At 41.3% G+C, this 10,346-nt stretch overlaps 1 protein-coding gene across 1 annotated transcript in view; it reads right to left on the bottom strand.

Moving 5' to 3' along the window:
* Positions 1-43: 43 nt before the first annotated feature.
* The window catches only part of pcsk5a (proprotein convertase subtilisin/kexin type 5a), a 41,251-nt gene continuing 30,948 nt past the window's right edge, over positions 44-10,346 (bottom strand). The window contains exons 32-37 of the mRNA XM_005917301.2: positions 9,723-9,959; positions 9,409-9,586; positions 8,647-8,864; positions 4,697-4,797; positions 4,108-4,306; positions 44-1,076 (exon numbers count right to left, since the gene is read on the bottom strand). Of these exons, the coding sequence (XP_005917363.1) occupies positions 604-1,076; positions 4,108-4,306; positions 4,697-4,797; positions 8,647-8,864; positions 9,409-9,586; positions 9,723-9,959 (1,406 nt within the window). The 3' untranslated portion in view covers positions 44-603. The remainder of the gene's footprint in view (positions 1,077-4,107; positions 4,307-4,696; positions 4,798-8,646; positions 8,865-9,408; positions 9,587-9,722; positions 9,960-10,346) is intronic.

Raw genomic sequence — 10,346 nt, forward strand, 5'->3', positions numbered from 1 at the left:
TCTTTGTCTTCCAAATTACAAATCAGCCACTTTCAACCTGGTGAAGTCACGAGTTGCTCTTTTTTCCTAATGGATTTGTTTGCAAAACTTTATTTGAACAGAATAATCAGGATAACACATACTCAAATTAAATATCAACAACAATAAGCACATGGGTAAAAGAGAAAAACAAACATAAACAGGGTGATTAATCAAATTTTAAACACCAATCCAACACAATTATACATGGTAATATGATCAATGAAACCATCACAACAAGTAAACTGCCACGATGAAATGTTAAAGATACGCAGAAATCTTCGTGCTACAAACCGGGTGTGGCGAATAAAGCTTAATTTTGTTAATTTTATTTTTAAAAAAAGGAAGTTTGGGAGTGTTAAATACATTTTACTGTTTTTAAATGCAACACATTTCATTGTGTGAATGCAGTTATAAAAACAGAGCTCATTATGAACAGCATCTCATGTTTCATTTGGTCAGGCTCATTCAGTAAAGGATAAATGACTCTGTCCCTCGGGGGAAGGGGGAGACAAACAGCACTGGGGAAGAAACGAAGAAGGAAAGAATTGCAAAAGAAATCTTATGAGATGGAAAGCATCACGTTCACCGGAACGTGTAGCTTTCATCGTCGTACTCCAGCTCGTCCTCGTTGTCCTCTCCCAGCTGTCCGTATCGGAACTTCCTGTACACTGTGCCATCCTGGCCCATGTAAACAATGTCCTCATCTTCATCATCGTCGTCATCATTGTCATCATCCTTATTCCCTGAGCGACGTTCACTGAGGTCGACCAGCTGGGACTCCTGAAATCGTCCGCCAGAGGAGCCGGCTCTGCCGCTGTAAGAAGAAGCAGAGCTGTAGCCGCCTCCGTATCCCCCACCGGAGCCCAGCTTTTCATAGCCACGGGGAGGGATGTCTGAGCGCACGTTTTTCAAGCGGGAATGTCTGATAAGGATGACGACGGTGACCAGAACCAGCACCAGCAGGACGCAGGCTATAATGAAGACTGTCAGGTTACCTCTGGCCTCCTCTTCCTCCTCATTCCTGAATGCCAAGTTGGTGCTGAGAATGCACTCACCTGGAAAGAAAACAGAAGTTTAGACACTGATGCAAAAAGTAACTGTGGTACCTGAACAGGAGCTTTAATGATAATAAAATTGAAAGGGCAGTCAACAGATTTTGTGCAGGCAGTGAAATTTCCTTGGAATGAAAAGTACCATCAATGTCTTTAGTGGCTCTGGAGGGAGCTTTTCAAAATCTGAAACAAAATGTGAAATATGAAAGCTTTTGTAGGTGCTCCTGGTTTCCAAAAGTAAAAAAATGTGATATTCACTGTGAACTTTTCTACAGTTTGAATCAAAGTGAAGCTCTGTTGGTTGGAAACACTGGTGGAAAAAGGTTAACAAGCCCATCAGAAAATACCCTTCTCTGTAAAGAAAAGCCAGCGGAGAAGCTTGTGTTTGTAAAACTTGGTTTCATGGGAAGAAAAAACAATACCAGAGAAAAATATTTGGAGTAAATTATGCCCCACTCTTTTGCTTATAGTTGCAGCAACAAAGGATTGAATTTACTACCAATCTGTCTACATTCATATTTGGAGCTACCTGCCATGCCAGAATTACAGAAAATATAATGTTACTGAAATAACTTCATAAAACTCATAGTCAGAGCTGGTCTACTAAATTATTAGCAGAAAATGCTGTTTCTGTTTCAGCAGCGTTAAAGATAATGGTTCAATTAAATGCAGGTTTTACAGTTAAATCCATAATTTGTTTGGTTTGTTAGGACAATTTTTGCAGTTTTGCCATTGTAATATTAAAAATGAGGCCCATATAGGGCTGGGCGATATATCGAGTTTTTAAAAAATATCGATATATTTTCATATGTGACAATATCGTTTATATCGATATAGTCTATGTTACGTTATAATTATAACTTGTGGAGCCGCAAGTTTGCCTCTCTTTCGTCCACTTTTGCCTCTATGCAACATTACTGGGCCTTGCGTCTCCCCCTCCCCCATCGCTTCACCTGCAGGCAACGACAAGATGGACACGGCAAATCTCCGTTAACGAGTTACCGCGGATCACCCCGTGCGTGGGGCTGGACGGCGTCAACGTGTCTCCAAAATCAACAGTGCGCCTTTTGTATGAATTCTGGTTGTGCTTACTGACCGCGAACCGATTTTATGTGGAACACAGCGCTCAGCAATCTGTCAAGAAATGTTCTAGTTCAACTTTGGTAAGCTACGGAGCTGCACCGCTTGATGGATTGTCGGAGTATTACGGCTACCGTAGTCCGGAGCCTCGCGGAGTGATACGTACTGTGCTTCAACGTAATATTACCGTATTTTGTGTGTATAAGCACCATAAATGGCACCTGTTAAGAGACATGGTTACGAAGCAGATTTCAAACTCCAGGCTGTCAGCCACACAGTATAAGTTGGGAACAGAGCAGCTGTGAAATCTGTCTTTGTTATTATGCTCAGCATCTTTTAGTTTACATTTTGACTGCACAATTGTGAGCTTTTTGTTATGCACAAAAACAACATTGTTTTCTTTTATTTATGGAGCATTATTATTTAATAAATGCTGATAACTTATTTTTCAGTAATTTCTTCACGTACATCTGTGCTGTATGTTAATAAAAGTGCCTGTGTGACATCTGGGACACAGCTTTGACTAAGAACTCTCTTTTTATTCTTACTTTATGGCTTAAAAAAAATATCGAGATATATATCGTATATCGCCATCCAGCTAAAAAATATCGAGATATGAATTTTGGGTCATATCGCCCAGCCCTAGGCCCATGGCAAGTGAACGAGCTCATAATTAAGCTGAAAAACACAAATAAAAAACTACAAGTAGGCAAATCAACAATATTGTGCAATCTTAAAAAGCAGAGATATTGGCCAGCTCCGCAACACCAAATAGCCTGAAATATCACAGACGACAACTAAAGAGATGGTGACAGAGTTATTTCCATGGTTAAGAAAATCATGTTCACAACATCTAAGCTATTTAAGAACACTCTGGGAGTTAGGCATAACAGAGGTTTTACAACAAGGTGGAAACAACTGGTTACACTCAAGAACAAAAAGGCCAGTTTAGACATCTAAAAGAGGCTACAAAATCTGGAGAAACAGCTTATGATCCAAAGCATATGACATTACCTGTCAACGGAAAAATTATGGCATGGGCATGTTTGGCTGCCAGTGGGAACGGGCCACTAGTGTTTATAAGTGATCAGGCAATCAGGATGAATTGTGAAGTGTACAGGGCTGTAGTCTCTGCTTAGATTCAGGCAAGTGTTGGGCAGTGCTTCTCAGCGCAACTAGATAATGAACCAAAGCATACTGCAAAAGCAACCCAAGAGTTTCTCAAAGCAACAAAACGGGATATTCTTCAATGAGAAAAACACTGATCTGATCTCAGCCCAAGCTTTTCAGTTATTAAACACAAAACTGAAATTACAAATAAATATGTCTTTTATTGACCTAATAGTAATATAAGCAGAGGAAAAAACAAGCTCCTCTTACTTAACAACTAAATGAAATAGCAACTCAGCTGCATTATGGGAAAAGTGTCCAACCTTTAACTGATCATTTCAAACCTGAGGATCTGAGGTCGTTATTTTAGGATCTCTCTTTTCTGGGGGACATTTTATAGACCAAGACATCAATCAACTGCTGTAATTTCAAAAAAAATAATTAAAAGATTGATCGCTAATGAAAAATGTAATTAACCACAACCTTTACTCGTCAAGAGATGTGATAAGTTTAATCTAAACATCTTCCCTCCCTACCTGTAAGACTTTATTAGTTTAACTCTTTCCCCCAAGAGGACCGCCTCTGTACCCCCCCAATATATCAATAACAACCATTAAATAGGTTCTGGGTTCTTCCTCAGCAGGCGGTGTAGGAAGAGATCATTCTCACTAACTTCTGATGCACAGTTCCCATTCCCAGTTGTTTTATTCTGGAAGCAGGCATGAAATATGACACAAACTGCTCACATTCTAGCAGACGTGCAAGGGAGGAAAGAGTTAAGGAAGAAAATTACAACCTGAACACAATGATAACTCTCAGCATACAAGATAGAAGTTCAGCCTACCCCGTGTCTCTGTGCAGTTACAACAGTCTTGCTGCTGGGTTTTGGTGTCTTCCTCTTCATCTTCGTGGTGGCAACAAAGTAGACAGCGCCCTCCAGCCTCTAAAATAGCCTGAGCAGAACACACTGTGCAGTTGGACGGACCGGGTCCCCGACACTCCAGGCAGGAACTATCACAGTCTTCACACGAGTGGCTTGAACCCTGATGAAGGACAGGGGTGACTCAGAGCTACAGCATTTTTGCATCATAACTACTGATTCTTTGCTTCCAAAAGTTTTTTTTAAAATGCTGAATAAAAGCGCAACCAGCCTCTCAGCACAGTCAATTAACATTCATCTACCTGTCCAACAATTTCAATCAACAGCTTCACAGCATGAGCTGCGAGGTTTATTTAGAAATTGTGACACAGTAATAATTTTCGCTGTGATGTTTGAGATTTCTCCTGGTGCAGTAATAACCCAGTCTGAATTACATTATGTGATACCTGGGGCCAAAGCATTCAAAGTAATTATTTTGCTGAACGACATGTACTCGTGTTTTTTTAATTTTTTAATGAAAAGTTAATATTTGTGAAATTAAAAATGCCGGTACCTTTATTATGGGATGCTGGCCTTTATCGCATATGGACTCACACCTGCCATATGACAGCAGGTAACCAGGGTAGCAGGAGTCACAGGACTCGGGAAGTTTTCCTGTAGGTACACGACAATGTAAAGGGTTAGCCTGATGATTTTCTGTGTTTTTATTACTGTCAAAAAAATGCTTAAAATGCTGTGTCAAACTTTTAATATCACCAGCCACCTTCTTTAATTTAACTTAAAGTTAAAATGTTTGCATTATTCTTTTATAAACAATTTAATCCAGGTACTCAAGGTTGAAGTAGCAAAAACTGCACTCACAGTGGTGTAAAAAAGGGTTTGCCCCTTTCCAAACCTACACGGTGCTGTGTGAAACAATGAGTTCATTTTCAGTTTCTGAAAATAAACTATGTTTCCACACCCAGGCCTGATTACTGCCACAGCTGTTCATCAAGAAATCACTAAATTAGGACCTGGTTGACAAAGTGGAGCAGATCAGAAGATTCTCAAAAGCCGGACATCATGCCTTTTGGCTGGCCCATCAAAATCACTCCAAGAGCACAGCAACAACTCATTCAAGAGGTCACAAAAGATCCCAGAACACCATCTACAGAACTGCAGGGCTCACATGACTAAGGTCAGGGTTCATGGCTCCATCATATGAAAGAGACCTGGCTTAAATGGCCTGCACTGCACAGTTCAAAGACAAAAACCACTACTGAGCAAAAGGAATATAAGGGATTGTCTCTTTTGTGCCAGAAAACATCCTGATGATCCCCAAGACTTTTGGGAAAATACTCTGTGGACCTCCAAAAGTTGATTCTGTTCATCTAGACGTGGCGTTTTCAGTGGGAGAAACATTTTGTCACTCATCCAAGTGACTTCTTCAGCCTCAGCTGACTGCAGGTTTCCCCAATCTTATAAACAGTACATTTGCATAATGAGTGAAACCAGCACCACTGAAGGAACAATGGGCTGGTTGATCAACAACCACTGATCAATGGCCATGAGTACCATTCACAGAGAGCTGTGGAATGGCTGCAATCACAGCATTGTAAGATGGTGACAGATGTACCCTTAGGCCCTCTCCTCGATCCAGAGATGGTCTTTACCTTTTCACGTAAATGGCCTCCTTGACTCCGCACTCAAACCAGCTTTCCTCCCTGTCCAGGATGTGCACATCCTCATCCTTGAAAGAGTGTCCACTGGCCTGTAAGTGTAAATAGACCACAGAGTCCTGGTCTGACAAGGTAGCTCTTCTGTGTTGTGCCATCCGCTTCGCCAGAGGTTGTTTGGTTTCCCTGATGTATGAATCCTGGCAATCCTCCTGGCACTTAACAGCGTACACTATGTTACTCTGTTTGTGTCGGGGGACCCGATCCTTGGGGTGGACCAGTTTTTGGCGCAGCGTGTTTTGGGGTTTAAAAGCCACAGAGACCCGGTGTTTAGAAAAAATGTGTCTCAACTGCTCCGATACTCCTGACACGTACGGGATCACTACAGGTTTTCACTTGGGCAGCAGTCGTCCTTCTCTCCTGGATCGGCTGGAGCGTTCTTTAGGCGCCTTCCCAGCTTTGACAGAAGTCCAGCTGGGATAACCACATTTACTCAGGGCCTTCTTGATGTGATGTTCTGCTGTGTCTGTGGGGATGGTGTTTGCTCTGTGCTGTAGCTTAAATACTGATCCGTATGTGTAGGTTTACGGTACACAACAGCTTTTAAATGTCCCCCATTACTGATGGAAATCTCACAGTCTAAGAAGGCTAACCTGCCACTTTTCATATCCTCCCTGGTGAATTTGATGTGTCGGTCCACCGAGTTAATGTGATCCGTGAATTGTGGTAGGTCCTGAGATTTGATTTTCACCCGTGTGTCATCCACATATCTGAACCAATGACTTGGTGGTGTTCCAGGGTAGGATAGCAAAGCCCTCTTTTCCACTTCTTCCATGTACAAATTGGCCAAATGGGTGAAACTGGGGAGCCCATGGCACACCCATGTTTCTGCCTGTAGAACTGACCCTTGCATGTGAAGTAGGTGGAATGAAGACACAGCTCCAAAAACAAACACACTTAGTCGATGCTGAGAGTGGTCCTGTTGTTGAGGTTGGGGTCATCCTGTAATCTCTTACAGTCTGTGGACCAACAAGACAAAAATTGAACTTTTTGGAAGGTGTGTGTTCCATTCGGGTGGGGCACTTGCTATGGCATGACTTTTAAAAAACCCTGCTCGAAAACCCTCCAGCGTGGCTGAATTACGACAATCCTGCAAAGGTGAGTGCGGCAAAATTCCTGCACAGCAGTCACTTGTGGTCTACGTAGGTTTGGAATGTTTCCCTTAATAATAAACACCTTATTTGTTAACTGCATTTTGTGTGTCTTTTTTTGATCTTAAACATTTAAGTGTGACAAACATAAAAAAAAAAACAGGAAGGGGGCAGACACTTTTTCACACCAGTGTAACTGAATGGCTGCTAATGGCTGCTTTAAGCTGTCCTTTACAGTTTTAAAAAGCATGTTTACAAATTGGCACAAAAATGTTTTTGGCCTTTCTTTTTCACAGGTGTGAGGTGTGTGAGCAGAGTGTGATTTGCATGGTGGGAGTATAAAGAAAAATATAAAAATTCCTCCTCCCCTTCTGATTTTAGTGCTGAATCTTGAAACTGCCTACAGCGCAAAAAACAATCAAATCAGAAACTGACTTTCACTCTCAGCAGTCGTGTTCCTGTGACAGAAAAGATGACACAGCGTAGGGCGAACGATCGGAGCCATTTCTGAGCCAAGCAACTTTTCAGTAAGGTGCCAAGCACTGAGTGAAAACTACCATTAACAAAATAAAAAAGAAATGATTCGGAGTGTCATGTTTTACAGGAGACTCACCCCCCCAAAGGAAAAAAAAAAACCTACTACAGCTTCTTATTTAAAATGCTACACTGCAGTTATGCACCAAGGCTGGATGATTCACTCATTGAATCAATCACAGTTAAAACTTTGGTCCATGATGTTGTGAGAATTATTCACTCTCAAACTCGCGAGGGTTAATTATGGCACGTTATTATGTTTATAACAGGGATGTCAAAACAGTTTTTCATTGTCGGCCACATACAGCCCACTCTGATGTTAAGGAGACTGGACCAGTGAAGCTCTCCTTTCTGTCAGTGTAAAGAAGAAGTATATATTTAATCCCCGAGAGAGCATAATTTAAACTGTGTAGTCATTTAATTGTAATCAAAGCTGCTAAGCTTGTGACAATACAGTTAAAAGTCCAAAATGTATACCTTCCGGCTTTCAAAAGCCAGTCAGTGGGCTGGATTAGAGTCTTTGCCTGGCTGATTCTGCCACCTGGGCCTTATTTTTGACACACATACACTAACTGCAGTAGTAAATAATTCATAGTTTAACAGGCTTCATAGTATATATGGCAACACTGGTTTCTTTACATTTTTTTACTTTATTTTTTATCATCTCACTCATTAAAAGTGATATATGATATCATTTTTAGTGGGCAGCATTTACATAGATGCTAATTACTCCTCACATTTGCTTATTGAAGTAGAGTGTCCTCTGTTGCATTTTAATGTAATTAAGTGACAAATACCATCACCTGCTGTGCAGTTAATTGTACTATTAACAAGAAGTCTGTGCTTCAGTTGTGGTGAATAAAATTCCAACCTTTTATTTGTAGTCAGATTAAAAAGCAGGTGTCTGTGTCTGTGGGTGCAGCTTGCTAACCACTGCTTAAATAAACAGGTGATGTCTGGGTGGCTTACATCTTTAATGTACAGTCTGTGATCTACAGTATTATACATCTGTCTGTAACATTTTTAATGTTACTTTCACCACATTTCATGGTCTCCAATGATTATATAGCTATTGACATGGAGAAAAAATAGTATAATCAAAATATTATGAGTGTGTGTGTGTGTGTGTATGCAATACATGAAGCTTTTCCTGACACTTGTACCTGAGCAGGTTCTGCAGCTGGCGTGGCAGTGCTCGCAGGTCCTGTGCACAGTGTCATGGTAGTATCCTTGAGGGCATGAGGCGAGACAACGGCCTTGTTTCCGCAAATAAATGAGGCCCGGAGCGCAGCTCAGGCAGCCGTTCTCCTCATCGCCAATACACTCACCACAACTGGGGTCACACTTTTCACACATTCTTGAGGCAGTGTTTCCATAGTGACTAGAGGATGGACAGATGGTCAAAAGTTATCACAGACTGCATTCAATTAAAAGAAATGAGATTAGAGCTTTGCTATTCCTCAAAGGAAATATCTTTACTCAGACTCACATTTAGCCATAGACATCTATAAATACTAACGTAATAGAGTAGAAAAAGAAAACAAATATTACTCTTGCATTGCTAGGCAATGCTGCATTGTCTGCATGCTGGTCTGTACAGTCTTTATATCCTGTTTGTGTTTTCTGAGTGAGTATTTAGCTGCATATCAGTTTAACGGTACATTAATTTGACTCCTAATCACCGCCTACTCCCTCAAAAATAAAGTATTATTAGCCTTTTACAGGCTATTTAAATGTCTGACCAAATTAGCTTGTACCTCCATATTGCACCCTGTCCATGTAATTAAAGAGCAACGGTTCAGTGTCCGTAACCTATTTGTGTGAATATGCTGATCTTTTTTCGTTAACGGCTACACTGTCTAACTGCATTTAATGTGATAATATGATGGATGAGCAGCAGAAGGACGGGGGGCAGGTTAAACTACCTGTGCTGGCAGGTCTCCACGCATTCTTTGCCCTCTCGAAATAGGTGGGCTTTACATGTGAGGCACTCGTGGTTGTGCTTTCCAACACAGGACTTACAAGAAGCGTGGCAGGGTTCGCATTTCTGCCCAGACTCCTGCTCATAGTAGCCTGTCGGGCATTGATCCACACAGGTGCCATCTGTACCAACAAACACACACGATCACGGGGGCTAAGCAAACATCGCAGATGCCTGACAAGCTTTCCAGGACACACAGCCTTGAGAGAAATCACTAGCTCTACCAAAAAAAGGAGAAAAAAAAAGAACTCGACTCACTGAGCAGGAGATGTCTTGGGTTGCAGCTCAGGCAGTGGGTTTTTCCAGGACCCGAACACCTGTAGCAGTATTTGTGACACGGATGGCATTCCCCGTGCTGGTCTATGTACTGGTGAGGCGAGCACTTACTGGCTGATGGAACGCACTGGCTGTTACCATCCAGCATCTGACCCTCTCTGCAGCTGGTGCAGGAGCTAGCATGAGGTCCAAAGCACGTGAGACATGATGTATTGCAGTCTGGAAACAGAATTAGGAAGTAATTTAGTAGGATAGTATCAATGTTCCATCTCGACTTGATATCTATATCATTTTAATATAGTTTGACACCAAACTATAATCATATTAGGCAGAAGAATAAAAAAAAAAAAACCATGCCAGGACTAAGTGCCAAAATATGTTTTACAAGTAAAAGTCCTGCAATGACAATGTTATATAATGTTTTACTTAAGCGTGTCTTTCCATACAGACTCAGACAAATCTGAAAAGGTTCCCCACCTCAGAATCAGAATAACCTTATTTTAACCTTATATACATACATTAAGCCATGTATTGTACTATATATATATTAGGGGTGCAACGATATTCGTATCGATATTGAACCGTTCGATACAGTGCTTTCGGTTC

Source organism: Haplochromis burtoni, unplaced genomic scaffold (genome assembly GCF_018398535.1).
Source record: "Haplochromis burtoni strain Fernald_Lab_line unplaced genomic scaffold, NCSU_Asbu1 Contig_23, whole genome shotgun sequence".
Lineage (NCBI taxonomy): Eukaryota > Metazoa > Chordata > Actinopteri > Cichliformes > Cichlidae > Haplochromis > Haplochromis burtoni.